This window comes from Balaenoptera borealis, assembly GCF_965194805.1.
Source record: "Balaenoptera borealis genome assembly, chromosome: 3".
Classification (NCBI taxonomy): Eukaryota; Metazoa; Chordata; class Mammalia; order Artiodactyla; family Balaenopteridae; genus Balaenoptera; species Balaenoptera borealis.
In genome coordinates, this window is record NC_138866.1 from 181,105,954 (window position 1) to 181,126,640 (window position 20,687).

General features: G+C 39.8%; 1 protein-coding gene and 1 pseudogene across 5 annotated transcripts in view; one reads left to right on the forward strand and one right to left on the reverse strand.

Moving 5' to 3' along the window:
• NSUN6 (NOP2/Sun RNA methyltransferase 6) overlaps positions 1–20,687 on the reverse strand; it is an 85,784-nt gene that overhangs the window by 13,173 nt on the left and 51,924 nt on the right. For all 4 annotated transcript variants that reach the window (XM_082385564.1, XM_082385565.1, XM_082385566.1 and 1 more), the window contains one exon: positions 9,302–9,450. In XM_082385564.1, the coding sequence (XP_082241690.1) occupies positions 9,302–9,450 (149 nt within the window). The remainder of the gene's footprint in view (positions 1–9,301; positions 9,451–20,687) is intronic.
• Positions 9,457–20,059, forward strand: LOC309625653 (mortality factor 4-like protein 1 pseudogene; annotated as a pseudogene). The gene is made up of 2 exons (XR_014249445.1): positions 9,457–11,141; positions 11,842–20,059. The product of XR_014249445.1 is annotated as a mortality factor 4-like protein 1 pseudogene (transcript).

A 20,687-nucleotide genomic window follows, 5' to 3' on the forward strand; every position in this document is an offset into this window, starting at 1 on the left:
AGCAGGGCTTAGGTGCAGGACCTCCAGAGGACGAGGGGAAACAAAGACTCCAGTCTTGGAGGGCGCACACAAGATTTCACATGCACTGGGACCCAGCGCAAAGCAGTGACTCCGTAGAAACCTGGGCTAGACCTACCTGTGGGTTTTGGAGGGTCTCCTGGGGAGGCAGGGGTTGACTGTGGCTCACTAATGGGAGCAAGGTCACTGGTGGCAGAGGTCCCAGGGAATACTGATTGGCCTGAGTTCTCCAGGAGGTTGCCATGTTGGCACCAACACCAAGCCCTACCCAACAGCCTACAGGCTCCAGTGCTAGAACACCTCAGACCATACAACCAGTGGGATAGGAACACAGCCCCAACCATCAGCAGACAGGCTGCCTAAAGCCATAACTGAGTTCACAGCCACATCTAAACACACCACTTGACATGAACCTGCCCACCAGAGGGATGAGACCCAGCTCCATCCACCAGTGGGCAGGCACCTCCCACCAGGAAGCCTGCACAAGCCCCAGGACCAACCTCACCCACCAGGGGGCAGAAACCAGGAGCAAGAGGAGCTACAGTCCTGCAGCCTGAGAAACGGAGACCACAAACACATACAGTTAGACAAAATGAGATGGCAGAGAAATATGTTCCAGAAGAAGGAACAAGATAAAAACCAAAAAGAAAAACTAAGCGAAGTGGAGACAGGCAATCTACCTGAGAAAGAATTTACAGTAACAGTAGTAGAGATGATCCGAGATATCGGAAAAAGAATGGAGGTACAGACCAAGAAGACAGAAGAAATGTTTAACAAAGAGCTAGAAGATTTAAAGAACAAACAGAGATGAACAATACAATAACTGCAATGAAAAATACACTAGAAGGAATCAATAACAGAATAAATGAGGCAGAAGAACAAATAAGTGAGCTGGAAGACAGTGGTAGAAATCACTGCCACAGAACAGAATAAAGAAAAAAGAATGAAAGGAAATTAGGACAATTTCAGAGACCTCTGGGACAACATTAAATCAACCAACATTCACATTATAGGGGTCCTAGAAGGAGAAGAGAGAGGGAAAGGGTCTGAGAAAATATTTGAAGAGATTATAGCAAAAACTTCCCTAACATGAGAAAGGAAACACTCACTCAAGTCCAGGAAGCGCTGAGAGTCCCATACAAGATTAACCCAAGGAGGAACATGCCAAGACACACATTAATCAAACTGACAAAAATTAAAGACAAAGAAAAAATATTAAAAGGAACAAATAACATAAAAAGGAATCCCCATAAGGTTATCAGCAGATTTTTCAGCAGAAACTCTGCAAGTCAGAAGGGAGAGGCACAATATATTTAAAGTGATGAAAGGAAAAAACCTACTACAAGAATACTTTGCTCAGCAATACCCTCATTCAGATACGACATTCAGATTTGATGGAAAACTCAAAAGCTTCAGAGACAAGCAAAAGCTTAAAGAATTCAGCACCACCAGACCAGCTTCACAACAAATGCTAAAGGAAATTCTCTAGACAGAAAAGAAAAGGCCACAAGTAGAAATAAGAAAATTACAAATGGAAAAGCTCACTGGTAAAGGCAAACATAAAGCAACGGTAGGAAATCATCCACACACAAATATGATATCCAAACCAGCAATCATGAGGAGAGTAGAAATGCAGGATACTGGAAATGTACTGGAAATTAAGAGACCAGAAACTTAAAACAAGCTTGTATATATACAAACTGCTGCATCAGAACCTCACGGGAACCACAAACCAAAAATCTACAATAGACACACACAAAAAAAGAAAAAGCAATCCAAACACAACACTAAAGACAGCCATCAAATCACAAGAGAACAAAAGAGGAAGGGAAGAAAAAAGACCTACAAAAACAAATCCAAAACAATTTACAAAAATGGCAATAAGAACACATTATTGATAATTACCTTAAATGTAAATGGATTAAATACTCCAACCAAAAGACACAGACTGGCTGAATGGATACAAAAACAAGACCGATATATATGCTGTCTACAAGACAACCACCTCAGATCTAAGGACATATACAGACTGAAAGTGAGAGGATGGAAAAAGGTATTCCATGTAAATGGAAATCAAAAGAAAGCTGGAGTAGCAATACTCATAACAGACAAAATAGACTTTAAAAATAAAGACTGTTACAAGAGACAAAGAAGGACACTACATAATGATCAAGGGATCAATCCAAGAAGAAGATATAACAACTGTAAATATATATGCATCCAACATAGGAGCACCTCAATATATAAGGCAAATGCTAACAGCCATAAAAGGACAAATCGACAATAATACAATAATAGTGGGGGACTTTAACACCCCACATTCATCAACAGACAGATCATCCAGAAAGAAAATCAATAAAGAAACACAGGCCTTAAATGACACACTAGACAAGATGAACTTAATTCACATATGTGTAGAACATTCTATCCGAAAGCAGCAGAATACACATTCTTCTCAAGTGCACATGGAACATTCTCCAGGACAGATCATATCTTGGGCCACAAATCAAGCCTCGGTAAATTTAAGAAAGTTGAAATCATATCATGTTTTCCGACCACAATGCTATGAGATTAGAAATCAATTACAGGGAAAAAACTGTAAGAAACATGAACACATGGAAGCTAAACAATATGTTACTAAAAAATCAATGGGTCACAGAAGAAATCAAAGAGGAAATCAAAAGCTATCTGGAGACAAATGACAATGAAAACATGACAATCCATAACCTATGGGATGCAGCAAAAGCAGTTTTAAGAGGGAAGTTTACAACAATACAGTCTTACCTCAGGAAACAAGAAAATCTCAAATAAACAACCTAACTTTACACCAGCAACCAGAGAAAGAAAAAACAAAACCCAAAATAGCAGAAGGAAAGAAAACATAAAGATCAGAGCAGAAATAAATGAAATAGAGATGAAGAAAACAATAGAAAAGATCAATGAAACTAAACGCTGGTCCTTTTTGAAAAGATAAAATTGATAACCCTTTAGCCAGACTCATCAAGAAAAAGAGGGAGAGGGCTCAAGTTAATAAAATTAAAAATGAAAAAGCAGAAGTTACAATGGACACCACAGAAATACAAAGAGTCATAAGAGACTACTATGAACACATATATGCCAATAAAATGGACAACCTAGAAGAAATGGACAAATTCTTAGAAAGGTACAATTTCCCAAGACTGAACCAGGAAGAAATAGAAAATATGAACAGACCAATCACAAGTACTGAAATTAAAACTGTGATTAAAAATCTTCCGACAAACAAAAGTCCAGGATCAGATGGCTTCACTGGTGAAGCTGATCAAACGTTTACAGGAGAGTTAACACCTATCCTTCTGAAACTCTTCCAAAAAACTGCAGAGGAAGAAACACTCCCAAACTCATTCTATGAGGCCACCATCACCCTGACACCAAAATTTGTATGGAGACACAAATGACTCCGAATAGCAGAAGAAATCTTGAGAAAGAAAAATGGAGCTGGAGAAATCAATCAGACACCCAGACTTCAGAATACAATACAAAGCTACAGTCATCAAAACAGTATGGTACTGGCACAAAACCAGACTCATAGATCAATGGAAGAGGATAGAAAGCCCAGAAATAAACCCCACACCTATGGAAAATTAATCTATGACAAAGGAGGCAAGAATATACTGTGGAGAAAAGACAGTCTCTTCAATAGTGGTGTTGGGAAAACTGGACAGCTACATGCAAAAGAACGAAATTAGAACATTCTCTAACATCATACACAAAAATAAACTCAAAGTGGATCAAAGACCTAAATGTAAGGCCAGACACTATAAAACTCTTAGAGGAAAACATAGGCAGAACACTGTTTGATATAAATCACAGCAATATCTTTGTGGACCCACCTCCTACAGTAATGAAAATAAAAACAAAAATTAAAAAATGGGACCTAATTAAACTTAAAAGCTTTTGCACAGCAAAGGAAACCATCAACAAATCGAAAAGACGACCCACAAAATGGGAGAAAATATTTGCAAACAAAGTGACCGACAGGGGATTAATCTCCAAAATATACAAACAGCTCATGCAGCTCTATGTCAAAAAAACAAACAACCCAATCAAAAAATGGGCAGAAGATCTAAATAGACACTTCTCCAAAGAAGACATACAGATGGCCAAAAAGCACATGAAAAGATGCTCAACTTCACTAATTATCAGAGAAATGTAAATCAAAACTACAATGAGTTACCACCTCACACCAGGCAGAATGGCCATCATCAAAAAGCCTACAAACAATAAATGCTGGAGAGGGTGTGGAGAAAAGGGAACCCTCCTGCACTGTTGGTGGGAATGTAAATTGATACAGCCACTATGGAGAACAGTATGGAGGTTCCTTAAAAAACTAAAAATAGAGTTGCCATATGATCCAGCAATCCAATTCCTGGGCATATATCTGGACAAAACCATAATTAGAAAAGATAGACACACCCCAATGTTCACTGCAGCACTATTTACAATAGCCAGGACATGAAAAAAACCTAAATGTCTATCAACAGATGAATGAATAAAGATGATGTGGTGCATATATACAATGGAATATTACTCAGCCATAAAAAAAGAATGAAATAATGCCATTTGCAGCAACATGGATGGACCTAGAGATTATCATACTAAGTGAAATAAGCCAAAGACAAAAATCATATGATACCACTTATATGTGGAATCTAAAAAAATGATACAAATGAACTTAGTTACAAAACAGAAACAGACTCACAGACATAGAAAACAAACTTATGGTTACCAAAGGGGAAAGGTGGCAGGGAGGGATAAACTAGGCGTTTTGAATTAACATATGCACACTACCATATATATAAATAATCAACAAGGACCTACTGTATAGCACAGGGAACTCTACTCAATATTCTGTAATAACCTATATATGGGAAAAGAATCTGAAGAAGAATGGATATATGTATATGTATAAATGAATCACTTTGCTGCACACTTGAAACTAACACAACATTGTAAATCAACTATACTCCAATATAAAATAAAAATTAAAAAAAAAAAGATACACACACCCCAGTGTTCACAGCAGCACTATTTACAATAACCAAGACATGGAAGCAACCTATGTCCATCAACAGAGGAATGGATAAAGAAGATGTGGTATATATGTACAACGGAATATTACTCGGCCATAAAAAAACAATGAAATAATGCCATTTGCAGCAACATGGATGGACCTAGAGACTATCATACTAAGTGAAGTCAAGTCAGACAGAGAAAGACAAATATCACATAATATCACTTATATGTGGAAGCTAAAAAAAAATGATACAAATGAACTTATTTACAAAACGGAAATAGACTCACAGACATAGAAAAAAAAGTTATGGTTATCAAAGGGGATAACAGTATGGGGGAGAGATAAACTAGGAGTTTGGGATTAACACATATACACTACTATGTATAAAACAGATAACCAACAAGGACCTACTGTATAGCACAGGGAACTCTATTCAGTATTCTGTTATAACCTATATAGGAAAAGAATCTGAAAAAGAATGGATATATGTATAACTGAATCACTTTGCTGTATACCTGAAACTAACATAACATTGTAAATCAACTATACTCCAAAAAAAGTTATTTAAAAAAAAAGACTCATGGGTAGGATTTATAAAAGGAGAAAAGGACCATGATTCCTTTATATTATTTATGGTTTATTTTTTAAATGGGAAGAGTAAGTCAGGCTTGTTGTAACACACATTTATAAATGTGTACAAAATAAAGATGTATAAAGAAAAAATATAAACATATATGATACCTTTTTCAAGTGTCTGGGATAAATACGTGATGGTCTGTATGACCAGGACTCCCTCTTTAATTAGAGTGTTCCAGGCCAGATGCATTCCATTATCTTGGAGCTGTTTTAGTCCATCTGGACCAAGACTTTCCCAAATATGACTATTCAGTTTCACAGCTTTAGATACCATTTTTATGCTGAAAACTCACCAATTTACATTTTTAGGTGAGACTCCTTTTTGAATTCTGTACCCATATGTTCAACTGCATTCTCAATATTTTTACCCTCAGATGTGACACGTCCCAAACTGAACTCCTACCTTCTTCCTCTGAAACCTCCTGGAGCCGGACTCCCGTCCTCCCCGGGGGCGCAGGCCCCAATCTCAGATTATCCTTTATGCCTCCTGCTCTCACGTTCCCCAGTCATCAAGCAAATGCCATCGGCTCTACCTTCAAAATATATCCGGAAGTTGGCTACTTCTCACCAACGTCCACTGCTATCATTCTGCTCCAAGCTTCATGATTTTTCGCCTGGATCAGTCAAACAGTTTCCTACCTGCTTCATTCCCTGCCCTCCTACCATCTATTCTCAACACAGCAGCCAGAGCGGTGGCTTCTCAGCTCAACACCCTTCCATGCTGAGTCCCTGGGGGCCCAGTGGTTAGGATCCCAGGCTGTCACTGCCGCGGCCCGGGTTCAATCCCTGGCCAGGGAACTGAGATCCCACAAGCCGCACGGCGCAGCCAACAGACACAACAAAACAAAAAAACCCTTCCAATGTTCCCGTCATCCCTTGGAGTCGAAGCCCACGTCCTCAGAGTGGCCTTCGAGGCCCTGCGTACGGCAGGCCCCTCGCGGCCTTCCCTTCTCGTGCGCCTGGCTTGCCCTGCTTGAGCACCACCTGCCTCTGTTGTTCTGGAATGTGCGTGGCACACACCGACCTCAGGACCTCTGCACCAGCCCGAAAGCTCTGCTCCGTCCCTGCAGTGCTCGCTCCCTCCTCACCACCCTCTTATCTTTTTTTTTTATTCATTTATTTATTTATTCATTCATTTATGGCTGTGTTGGGTCTTCGTTTCTGTGCGAGGGCTTTCTCTAGTTGCGGCGAGCGGGGCCCACTCTTCATCGCGGTGCGCGGGCCTCTCACTATCGCGGCCTCTCTTGTTGCGGAGCACAGGCTCCAGACGCGCAGGCTCAGTAATTGTGGCTCGTGGGCCCAGTTGCTCCGCGGCATGTGGGATCTTCCCAGACCAGGGCTCGAACCCGTGTCCCCTGCATTGGCAGGCAGATTCTCAACCACTGCACCACCAGGGAAGCCCCCCACCCTCTTATCTTTGTTTCTACTTCGGCGTCTCAGCAGCGCCCTCCCTGCCCAGCCCATGTACACTTTTCAACTGTTCCGATCAGGCGCTCCCATCCCCCCTTCCTCTCTAAAGTTTGCTTCATTGGGTCACTGCCTTGGAATACAAGAAATCTCTAACTCAACTGGCTGTTTATTTTCCTCCCCAGTTAGAACAGAAACCCCATGTAAAAGGTCAGGGGTTGACTCGCATGTCATCGGCACCTAGAGTTGTGTATTACATATAGGAGGTGCCCAATGAGTATTTGTCCAGGAAATAAGGTGTAATATGAAAATGAACTTGTCCCAAATAACTAAAGTTTCTCTTTTCAAATCCCCAGATTTTTAAAAAATGTTAATGAAAATCTTAAAAAAAAAAAAAAAAAAAAAGCATATACTATGCTTTCTTAACCACAGTACACTGATCAAAATTTAAACTTTGCTACTGGGTGCCAGCTGCTGTTCTAAGCACATGACACGGCTCTTCTCAACAAATCTTATAACCGCCGTGAGAACTGTAGCCCTATCGGGGAGTTACCCTACTCACTTCTCCCATATGGGAACCCAGGTACCTAGAGTAACTTATGTGGAGGCACTGTGTCCACAGTCTCAACTCCTACCCTCACCCAATGGCACACCCACTAGATTCTACACTCTCTTGCACACGGTCAGCTGCTCCTTGTCACTGAGACCAACACATCTCCTCCCAAGTAGCCTCTTAAAATGTCTTTTTGCTATGAGCTAAAAAGAACAAAGAGCCAGGTCTCTTAAAACAGGGTCCTAATTTTACCCTCACATCAAACTGGGTTGCAGCTATAAGCAAAGCTTCTTTTTTTTGCTGCTTGCTGTTTTAACTTCCAGGATGTGTTCTCTGAAGACCATATACAATAGAAGTTTAAACAATCCACTCTTAGTGCCACTTTTGTGTAGGAAAGGAGACACCAGGAGTGCTGAAAAGAAATGTACTTAAAGACAGCTTCAGAGACGGAATCATCAGAGCATATCCACTGTTGCTGCAGCCTGTGTATTTATAATTAGAGAACTCAGAGGAAATGGTGGGATCATCTCTGATCAAATGCTGTCTACATCCTATGAAATCATGTTGGCAAGACTGACAGAAATTCTCACATGTTCTATCTGGGCTTCTTCTGCAACATACTGTAGACCAGTTAGATTTGCTACATTTTTATGGTCCTTCTATATCTGACACTGGATGCTGTCACTTCCCAATCTTATGAATGTGTTCGCCTCTATTGGATTTCCCACTTTTAATTCACTAAGATGATCCAAGAACCCTATAAAAAAGTAATTTATTTTACACCCAAATGTTTTACATCAATTAGTAACTATGTTAACAACCCCCCCTTTATTTTTGGCCATGCCGTGCGGCGTGCGGGATCTTAGTTCCCCGACCAGGGATCGAACCCGGGCCCCCTGCAGCAGTGGAAGCACAGAGTCCTAACCACTGGACCGCCAGGGAAGTCCCAACAACGCTCTATTTTTAAGACAGAGCAGAATGTTTGAAATTCCTTAAATGTCTCAGAGAAGAAATTCTACTATTGCCTGAGATGAAAGAGTGAGTCAACATTAAGGAAAACCAGGTCTCTGGTGTTGTGTGTGTGTGGTACAGCGTATATAAAAGTTACCATTTTAACCATTTTTAAGTGTACAATTCAATGGCATTAAGTACACTCACACTATTTACAACCATCACCATTATCCCATCTCCCGAACTTTTTCATCATCCCAAACTGAAACTCTGGACCCCCTGAAACAGGGACTCCCCATTCGTTCTGCTGTCCCTCCAGCCTCTGGTGACCTCTATTCTACTTTCCGTCTCCATGAATTTGCCTATTCTTGATACTCAGATCAACGGAATCACACACCATGTGGTCCTTTTGTGTCTGGCTTATATAACGTAGCATAATGTGTTCAAACTTCATCCATGTTGTAGCATGTATCAGAATCGCATTCCTTTTTAAGGCTGGGCAATATTCCGTTGTGTGGACGTACCACATTTTACTTCTCCCTTCATCTGCTGATGGACACCTGGGCTTTTTCCACATTTCGGTTACTGTGAATAATGCTGCTGTGAATTCTGCTCTCAGTCTTTAAAAGATCAACCTAGTAAAGGTCACCTTTCTCCCAGAGCAAAAGATCATCACATACCACAGTGAAGAGTTTTCGCTGTAATGGTTGATACGATGTCACTTCCTTCAAAGTCCAAGTACAAGCCATGTTTGGTCTCTGTCCCATTCCACTGCAGGGAGCATCCAGAAGAATTCGGTCAAAAGATTCTGGTAAGAACGGAGGTTCTCCTATAAAGAGAATTTTAAACATTATTTGCTCTCTGCCCTATTAGCACAGAAAACTCCTGAAACAGATGCAATTATCGGAATTTAACATCATAATCTAGAATAGAAAGTAATGCATAACAATTCCTCCATTCCATAAGGTAGCTGGTTAAGCTAACTGACTTACAGGTAAAAGAGGTTAAAGATGTGATTATTATAGGATTAACTGATATAGCGCAAGCCAAGGCCTAATCAAACAAGACCAGTACCCCCAGTGTCAGAAGCCACACTTCATCAGAGCTAGGACATGAAATTAACTCTAGTCATTCTAAGAGCTGGTATTTTTCTTAGGAAATCTTACTGCAGACAGCCCCAGAAAAAGAGACTACCTTTTAGGTTCCAGGCAAACATCCTGGTTCTACGGTTCCTCGGCCTCCTTACTTCCGTGGCCATCAGCAAGGCTATGCTCTACAACGAGTCCACATAGCCCCGAATCCAATCTTCCACAGGTTTCCCTCTGCATTTGCTTACATAACTTTCTCCACTCCAGCTTCTCATCTACTTAGGGTTACTGGAGAAAATCATGAAACCAAGCAGGTCTGCTCATATAGTTATGGTATCTAACTGTAGGCAAGATATTACTGCAGACTGCTTTCCTACAGTGCCCACAGCAGCGTTCTGGGTCTCACCCCAAGATAACCTGCTTTCCTGACTGCAAAACTGTGAGACACAAGCTCTTATCAATTTAACTCATCTCCATCCACAACCATCCTTGCTTTCTTATCGACTGTCTCCAAAGAAATATCTTTTCAAAGTAAGCAATTATTTTTAAGGTTTTTAATACATACTGATAAAATCCTGTAGAAAGACTATAATGCAATTTACACTTCCAGTGTCATGAGTGTACTTTGCCCAAAATCCTCACCAAAGTTGATAATTATGTTATTGACCATTTGTATTTTTTTGTTTAGATGGCCACATCGTCTTTGCTGGTTTTCTACTGAGACTTGTCTATTTTGTATTGATTAGAAGAGCTCTTTGTACATCAAAAATAGTAATCTCACCTTTCTTAACTATTTTACAAATATTTCCCACTATTTGCCATCTGCCACAGTTTTTTTTTTTTACATACATAAATGTTGAGTATTAAATTTATCTTTTTTCTTTTGAGTTCTAGCTTGGCTTTCATGCTTTAAAATCTTCCCCATTATGAAGTCAAATAAATGTTCATCTATACCTGCTTCTAGTTACTTTCCGTTTAATTCTTGACAGTAAACTTTAATCCATCTTAAAGTTACTTTTGTGTATAAACTTTTCCGCCAGCCCTCCAAACAAAAAAATCATCTTAGAGCTATTTATTTACTTTTCCCTCTACGTGTGCAATGCTAATTTTATCATATACGAAATTTTAGTATACATTTGAACCTATTTCAAGGACTATCTGTTCTGCTCCAAATATGCTAGTTACTAAGCTATATTCTTCTGAGCTCCAAGTTTACCCGCCTCTACTCTGCTGTGTGATGCTGAGGCGGGAACTCTGTGAACTACAATTCTCCTCTGCCTGTTGGCTTCAAGATTCACCAACAGGAGGCAGAGAAGCGATGGGGGTGGGAAGAGGATGAAGGATAAAAGGGGTAGAGAACAGGACTTGATCCTTCCTGATGCCTTGTTGTTTCTGTCAAAACAGTCCCAGGAAGAGCCCTTCGCCTGGACAGGTACAGTTTCCAGCTTCTTCCCTTCAGTATCAGTCTGAAGTGGACAGAGCCCCCTGTCTCAGGCTGTATGCCCCAGCTCACTGCAGTGCCCTGCTCTGGACCCTGAGTAGCACAGCAGCTCGGTAACCCCTCCTCAGGGCTCTGAGTCCCAGCTCCAGGGATCCTTGCCCCGACTTCTGGAGCGCCCAGAAAGACATCCGCACACTTATAGTCAATTAATCTGTGACAAGGGAAGCAAAAGTACACAGTGGGGGAAAAGGCAGTCTTCAATAAGAGATGTGGGGAAAACTGGACAACTATACGCAAAAGAATGAAGTTAGAACATTTTCTCACACCATATATAAAAATAAAATCAAAATGGACAAAAGTCCTAAATTTAAGACCAGAAACCATACACCAACTAGAAGAAAACACAGGCAGCACACTCCTTTACAGAAGTCTCAGCAATTCTGTTTCACCTCAGGCAAGGAAAACAAAAGCAAAAATAAACAACTGGCACCTAATCAAACCTAAAAGTTTTTGCACAGTGAAAGAAACCACCAACAAAACCAAAAGACAATCTATAGAATGGTAGCAAATGATCTGCCTGATAAGGGTTAATATCCAAAGTATATAATGAACTCACAAAACTCAGTATCAAAAAAACAAAACCACCCGATTAAAAAATGGGCAGAGAACCTGAACAGGCATTTTTCCAAAGGAGACATATAGATGGCCAACAGGCACATGAAAAGATGCCCAACAGCACTAATCATCAGGGAAATGCAAATCAAAACCACAGGTCATCAAAAAGACAAGAGATAATAGGCGTTGATGAGGATGTGGAGAAAAGGGAACCCTCATGCACTGCTGGTGGGAATGTAAACTGGTGCAACCACCATGGAAAACAGTATGGAAGTTCCTCATAAAATTAAAAACAGAACTACTACTAATGAAAAGAACAAAGAGGCAGAAGACCAACCAGGAAACAGAACACTTCAACATTATAAACCAACTAGACCTAATAGAAAACACTATGTAACAGCAGAATGCATATTCCTCTCCAGTGCATGTGGAGACAAACCATATGCAAGGCCATAAGACAAAGCTGAGTAAATCTGAAAAAGGTTAAACTCATACAACGTTTCTTCTCCCACCAAAATGGAATGAAAACAGAAGTTAGTAATAGAAAGAAATCTGGAAAATTCCAAGCATGTGGAAATTTAAAAACATGTTCCTAAATAACCGTGGGTCAAAGAAATCACAGGTAAATCCTAAAATGCTGTGACGTGAACGAAAACAAAACACAATGTACCAAATCTTATGGGAAGTACTGAAATTGTGCTTAGAGGGACATTTACAGCTGTAAATAAGTACATTAAAAAGAAAAGTCTCAGGACTTCCCTGGTGGTGCAGTGGTTAAGAATCCACCTGCCAATGCAGGGGACACGGGTTCGAGCCCTGGTCCGGGAAGATCCCACATGCTGCGGGGCAACTAAGCCCGTGAGCCACAACTACTGAGCCTGCGCTCTAGAGCCCGTGTGCTGCAACTACTGAGCCTGCGCTCTAGAGCCCGTGTGCCACAACTACTGAGCCTGCGCTCTAGAGCCCGTGTGCTGCAACTACTGAGCCCATGTGCCACAACCACTGAAGCCCGCGTGCCTAGAGCCCGTGCTCTGCAACAAGAGAAGCCACCTCAATGAGAAGGCTGTGCACCGCAATGGAGAGCAGTCCCTGCTCGCCACAACTAGAGAAAGTCTGCGCAGCGACGAAGACCCAACACAGCCAAAAATAAATAGATAAATTTATTTTTTTAAAAAAAGAGAAAAAAGAAAAGTCTCAACGTAATAACCTAGGCTTCCTTTTTTTTTTTTTTTTTTAAATTGCTCTCCATCAACAACCTCAAGAGAGTCTTTTTTTTTTTTTAACCTTTGGGTTTATTTATTTATTTATTTATGGCTGTGTTGGGTCTTCGTTTCTGTGCGAGGGCTTTCTCTAGTTGTGGCAAGTGAGGGCCACTCTTCATCGCGGTGCGCGGGCCTCTCATTATCGCGGCCTCTCTTGTTGCGGAGCACAGGCTCCAGACTAGGCTTCCATTTTTAAGACACAGAAAAAAGATGAGCAAACTAAAAATGAAGCAGAGGAAGAAAATAATAAAAATTAGAGCAGAGAGGCTCCCCCGACGCCAGGGCCGCAGTCGCTTCAGCTTGGCCTGCGGCTCTCAGGGGTAAAAGGGGCTCCAGAGGTGTGTCTCCAACCCCAGTGCCAATCACCCCACACCGCAATCGTTGTGGGGAAGAGAACAGAGGATTGAAGAAGGGTGCATTTCCCCTCTCACCTCAAAGCTCAGCTAGGGAAACCGTGTAGCCCTGACCAGTGGGCTCAAGGCCCTACTGGAAACTGGTTCTCAGCTTGAGAGATGAGGAAACAAGAACCAGTAACAAGCACTTTTTTTTTTTTTTTTCAATTTTTGAGGGGTGTTGAGACAAGATGGCAGAATAGATCTTTAGCCAGACTCGTCAAGAAAAAGGGGAGAGGGCTCAGATCAATAAACTCAGAAATAAAAAAGGAGAAGTTGCAATGGACACCACAGAAATATAAAGTATCATAGGAGACTACTACAATCAACTATATGCCAATAAAATGGACAAACTAGAAGAAATGGACAAACTCTTAGAAAAACACAATCTCCCAAGACTGAACCAGGAAGAAAAAGAAAATATGAACAGACCAATCACAAGTACTGAAATTGAAACTGTGATTGAAACCTCCCAACAAACAAAAGTCAAGGGGCTTCCCTGGTGGCGCAATGGTTGACAATCTGCCTGCCAATGCAGGGGACGTGGGTTCGAGCCCTGGTGCAGGAATATCCCACATGCCACGGAGCAACTAAGCCCATGCACCACAACTACTGAGCCTGCGCTCTAGAGCCTGCGAGCCACAACTACTGAGCCCATGTGCTGCAACTACTGAAGCCTGCTCGCCGCAACTAGAGAAAGCCCGCGCACAGCAACGCAGACCCAGTGCAGCCAAAAATAAACAGATAAATAAATAAATAAATGTATTTATTTATTTAAAAAAAAAAAGTAGAGGACCAGATGGATTCACAGGCAAATTATATCAAACATTTACAGAAGAGCTAACACCTATCCTTCTGGAACTATTGCAAAAAACTGCAGAGGAAGGAACACTCCCAAGCTCATTCTATGAGGCCACCATCACTCTGATACTAAAACCAGACAAAGATACCACCAAAAAAATAAAAAAGAAAAGAAAAAAAAATTACAGACCAATATCACTGATGAATATAGATGCAAAAATCCTCAACAAATATACTAGCAAACCAAATCCAACAATACATTAAAAGGATCACACACCATGACCAAATGGGATTTATCCCAGGGATGTAAGGATTCTTCAACATCTGTAAATCAATCAGTGTGATACACCACATTAACAAAGTGAAAAATAAAAACCATATGATCATCTCAATAGATGCAGAAAAAGCTTTTGACAAAATTCAACACCCATTTATGATGAAAACTCTCCAGAAAGTGGGCATAGAGGGAACTCACTTCAACATAATAAAGGCTATATATGACAAATCCACAGCAAACATCATTCTCAAAGGTGAAAAGCTGAAAGCATTTCCTCTAAGATCAGGAACAAGACAAGGATGTCCACTCTCACCACTGTTACTCAACATAGTTTTGGAAGTCCTAGCCACGGCAATCAGAGAAGAAAAAGAAATAAAAGGCATCCAAATTGGAAAAGAAGAAGTAAAACTGTCACTGTTTGCAGATGACATGATACTATACATAGAAAATCCTAAAGATACTACCAGAAAACTACTAGAGCTCATTAATGAATTCGGTAAAGCTGCAGAATACAAAATTAAAACATAGAATCTATTGCATTTCTATACACTAACAATGAAAGTCCAGAAACAGAAATTAAAGAAACAATCCCATTTACCATCTCATCAAAAAGAATAAAATACCTACGGATAAACTTACCTAAGGAGACAAAGACCTGTACTCTGAAAACTATGAAAAACTGATGAAAGAAATCGAAGATGATACAAACAGAGGAAAGATATACCATATTCTTGGGTTGGAAGAATCAATATTGTCAGAATGACTATACAACCCAAGGCAATCTACAGATTCAGTGCAATCCCTATCCAATTACCAATGGCATTTTTCACAGAACTAAAACAAAAAAATTTTAAATTTCTATGGAGACACAAAAAACTCTGAATAGCCAAAGCAATCTTGACAAAGAAAAACAAAGCTGGAAGAATCAGGCTCCCTGACTTCACACTATACTACAAAGCTACAGTAATCAAAACAGTATGGAACTGGCACAAAAACAGAAATACAGATCAATGGAACAAGACAGAAAGTCCAGAAATAAACCCATGCACCTATGATCAGTTAATCTATGACAAAGGAGGCAAGACTATACAATGGAGAAAAGACAGTGTCTTCAATAAATGGTGCTGGGAAAACTGGACAGCTACATGTAAAAAATGAAATTAGAACATTTTCTAACACCATGCACAAAAATAAACTCAAGATGAGTTAAAGACCTAAATGTAAGACCAGATACTATAAAACTCTTGGAGGCAAACATAGTAAGAATACTCTTTGACATAAATTGAAGCAATATCTTTTTTGATCTGTCTCCTAGAGTAATAGAAATAAAAACAAAAACAAACAAATGGGACCTAATTAAACTCAAAAGCTTCTGCACAGCAAAGGAAACCATCAACAAAACAAAAAGATAACCCACAGAATGGGAGAAAATGTTTGTAAATGATGTGACCGACAGGGATTAATCTCCAAAATATAAAAACAGCTCATGCAGCTCTCTGTCAAAAAAACAAACAACCCAATCAAAAAATGGGCAGAAGATCTCAATAGACATTTCTCCAAAGATGTACAGATGGCCAAAAAGCACATGAAAAGATGCTCAACATCAGTAATTATCAGAGAAATGCAAGTCAAAACTACAATGAGTTATCACCTCACACCAGTCAGAATGGCCATGATCAAAGTCTACAAACAGGGACTTCCCTGGTGGCGCAGTAGTTAAGACTCCATGCTCCCAATGCAGAGGGCCCGGGTTGGATCCCAGGGCAGGGAACTAGATCCCACATGCATGCCACAACTAAGAGTTCGCATGCCACAACTAAGGAGCCCACCTGCCACAACTAAGACCCGGCACAACCAAATAAATAAATTTATTTTTTTTTAAAAAGTCTACAAACAAATGCCAGAGAGGGTGTGGAGCAAAGGGAACCCTCCTACACTGTTGGTGGGAAGTAAACTGGTACAACCACTATGGAGAACAGTATGGAGGTGCCTTAAAAAACTAAAAAGAGAACTACCATATGACCCAGCAATCCCACTACTGGACATATATCCAGACAAAAACATGGTTCAAAAGGATACATGCACCCCAATGTTCACTGCAGCACTGTTTACAATCGCCAAGACATGGAAGCAACCTAAATGTTCATCGACAGAAGAATGGATAAAGAAGATGTGGTAGGGCCCAGGATGTAGAGCTGGCAGTGCCTGACGGCGCGTCTGACACAGAGTTGGGTGGGGTCGAGAGTAGGGGGCAGCAGTCGGGGATGGCGGGAGAAGGAGGAGGCAGCAGCGATCACTTATAAATGGCACTGAAGCAGGACCCAAAGCCTCAATTCCAGGAGGGTGAAAGAGTGCTGTGCTTCCATGGGCCTCTTCTTTATGAAGCAAAGTGTGTAAAGGTTGCCATAAAGGATAAACAAGTGTAATACTTTATACATTACAGTGGTTGGAATAAAAATTGAGATGAATGGGTTCTAGAAAGCAGAGTACTCAAATACGTGGACACCAATCTACACCAAACAACGAGAACTTCAAAAAGCCAATCAGGAGCAGTACGCAGAGGGGAAGATGAGAGGGGCTGCCCCTGGAAAGAAGACTTCTGGTCTGCAACAGAAAAATGCTGACGTGAAAACAAAAAAGAACAAACAGAAAACACCTGGAAATGGAGATAGTGGCAGTACCAGTGAGACACCTCAGCCTCCTACAAGAAAAGGCCCCAAGTAGATCCTACTGTTGACAACGAGGAAACATTCACGAACCGAGCTGAAGTTACAGTAAAGATTCCTGAAGAACTAAAACCGAGGCCTGTTGATGACTGGGACTTAATTACCCGGCAAAAACAGCTCTTTATCTTCCTGCCAAGAAGAATGTGGATTCCATTCTAGCGGACTATGCAAATTACAAGAAATCTCAAGGAAACACAGATAACAAGGAGTATGCTGTTAATGAAGTTGTGGCAGAGATAAAGGAATACTTCAATGTAATGCTGGGCACTCAGCTGCTCTGCAAATATGAGAGACCACAGTATGCTGAAATCCTCGCAGATCACCCTGATGACGCCCATGTCCCACGTGCATGGAGCGCCACATCTACTGAGATTATCTGTACAAACTGGAGCAATGTTGGCCCACACACCTCTGGATGAGAAGAGCCTTGCTTTATTACTGAATTATCTTCATGATTTCCTAAAACACCTGGCAAAGAACTCTGCAACTCTGCTTAGTGCCAGCGATTAACGAAGCGGCTCCTCCTGAGTACCATCGGAAAGCTGTGTGAGGTGCTTATACTCACTTACGTTTGGATGTCTGTAAACGCATTTTTGTTTCTTAGTCCTTCTCTTGTACAAATGAGGTACTTTGGAAATGTCAGTGTATAATAGAATTGATGTTTGTTTTCTCTTTGATATTTAAACAGAGAAAATGAAAGGAATTACAGCTCCTTTTTTCTTTTCTTTCATTTCAAAGTTGCTACCAGTGTATTCAATGATGGACAACAGAAAGACATACTGTATTTTATTGCTTAGTTGACAAAGCTGCGTTTGAATGCTGGTGGTTCTATCCACCAGCCACCACACACTTTTATAATGTGTTAATGCTGTGTGACAAAACGCCCTGATTCCTAGCGCCAAAGGTTCAATTCAGTGTGTACAACTGAACACACTCGTCCATTTGTGCCCCCCCTTTTTTTATGGTGCTTAAAGAGCCCATCCTTTGCAAGTCATCCATGTTGTTCCTTAGGCGTTTTATCTTTGCTCAGATTGTTGAAGAATGGTGGCTTGTTTCATGGCTTCTGTATTTGTGTCTAATGCAGGTTTTAACATGATAGACACAGTGCATTGTGTAGCTACAGTTTTCTGGAAAAAGTCAATCTTTTAGAAATTGTTTTTCAGATCTTCAATAAATTTTTTCTTTAAATTAAAAAAAAAAGAAGAAGATGTGGTACATATATACACTGGACTATTACTCAGCCATTAAAAAGAATGAAATAATGCCATTTGCAGCAACATGGATGGACCTGGATATTATCATACCAAGTGAGGTACGTCAGACAGAGAAAGACAAATATATGATATCACTTATATGTGGAATCTTAAAAAAAAATAATACAAATGAAGTTGTTCACAGAACAGAAACAGACTCACAGACTTCGAAAACAAACTTACAGTTACCAAAGGGGAAAGGTGGGGGGACGGATAGATTGGGAGTTTGGGATTGACATATACACACTACTGTATTTAAAATAGATAACCAACAAGGTCCTACTGTATAGCACTGGGAACTCTGCTCAATATTCTGTAATAACCTAAATGGGAAGAGAATTTGAAAAGAATAGATATATGTGTATGTATAACTGAATCACTCTGCTGTACACCTGAAACTAACACAGCATTGTAAATCAACTATAGTCCAATATAAAATTAAAATTTTTAAATAAAACAAAAAAATTAGAGCAGAAATTAATGAAACAGAGTAAAGAAAAACAAGAATCAACAAAACTGAAAATTGGTTCTTTGGAAAAAATCAACAACATTGACAAAACTTTAATTAGACTGACCAAAAGACTCAAAATACTAAAATCAGTAATTAATGGGGGATATTGCTACTGATCTTACAGAAAGAAAAGGGATTATAAAGGAATACTATAAACTGTATAGATAAATGAAATGGACAAATTACTAAAAAGATACAAACTATCAAAATTGATACAAGAAGAAAGAGAAAATCTGAATAAACCTATAGTAAGTAAAGAGACTGAATCAGTAACTTTTTTAAATCCCACAAAGAAAAACCCAGGCCCAGCTGACTTCACTGATGAATCCACCAAACTTTTAAATAACACAAAGTCTTCACAAATTCTTTCAGAAACATAAGTGAAAAGAATAATTTCCAACTCAGTCTATGAGACCAGTCTTACTCTGAAACCAAAACCCGACAAAGATATCACAAGAATGAAAACCACAGACCAGTATCTCTTACAAATATGGAACAAATATCCTCAATAAAATACAAGCAAACGTAATCCACCAATAGATGAAAAAGATTATACACTATGACCAAGTGGGATTTATCTCAGGAATGCAAGGTGGATTCCAAATCTGAAAATTAATTGAATAAAGGTCAAAAACCACATGATCATCTGAATAAGACAGAAGAAGCACTCGGCAAAATCCAACACCATTTCATGATCTAAAATATCCAACAAACTAGAAATAATCATGTAATTTCTCAACCTGATAAAGGCTATCTATGACAAACCTACAGTTCTAAGTCACTTGAAAAAAGACTAATCAGGAACATCAGACATGGATGTTCTCTGTTACCACTTCTATTCAACACTGTACTAAGGTTCTAGCAAGGGCAAAGAGGCAACAGAATAAAACAAAAGGCATCCAGGTTAGCAAAGAAGAAACTGACCTATCTCTATTTGCAGATGAAAATTTACTACAAAGCTATTGTAATTAAGGCAGTGTTATCAGCTTAAGGACAGAAATATCAATCAATGCAAGAGAACGGAGAGTTCAGAAATGAACCCTTACATTGTTGGTCAACTGATTTTTGAAAAGTGTACCAAGATAATTCAATGGAGCAAAATAGTCTTTTCAACAAACCATGCTGGGGCAACTGGATATCTTCATGAAAAAGAATAAAGCTGGATTCTTTTCTCACACCATATACAAAAATTAATTCAATACAAATTCTACATCTATATGTAAGAGGTCATACTACAAAACTCTTAGAATCTGACACCAAAAGTACAAGCAATAAAAGATAAAATAGATAAAACGGACATCCTTGAAAACCTTTGTGCTTCAAATGACATCATCAAGAAAGTAAATGGACAACTGACAAAATGGTATAAAATATTTGTAAATTATATATCTAATAAGGGACTTACAGCTAGAATATATAAAGAACTCTTACAACCTGATATTAAAAACACAACCCAATTAAAATATGGGCAAAGGATCTGAATGGACAAGTAGATGTAAAATGGTCAATAAACACATGAAAAGATGATTAACATTATTAGCCATCTGGGAAATCTGCTTCTAGTAAATAAAAATGAAAACCACAATGAGATCCCACTTCACACTTACCAAGATAGCAATAACCAAAAAGACATATTAAGTGCTGGTGAGGATATGGAGAAATATGAACCCTCAGTACATTGCTAGTGGATTGAAAAAGGC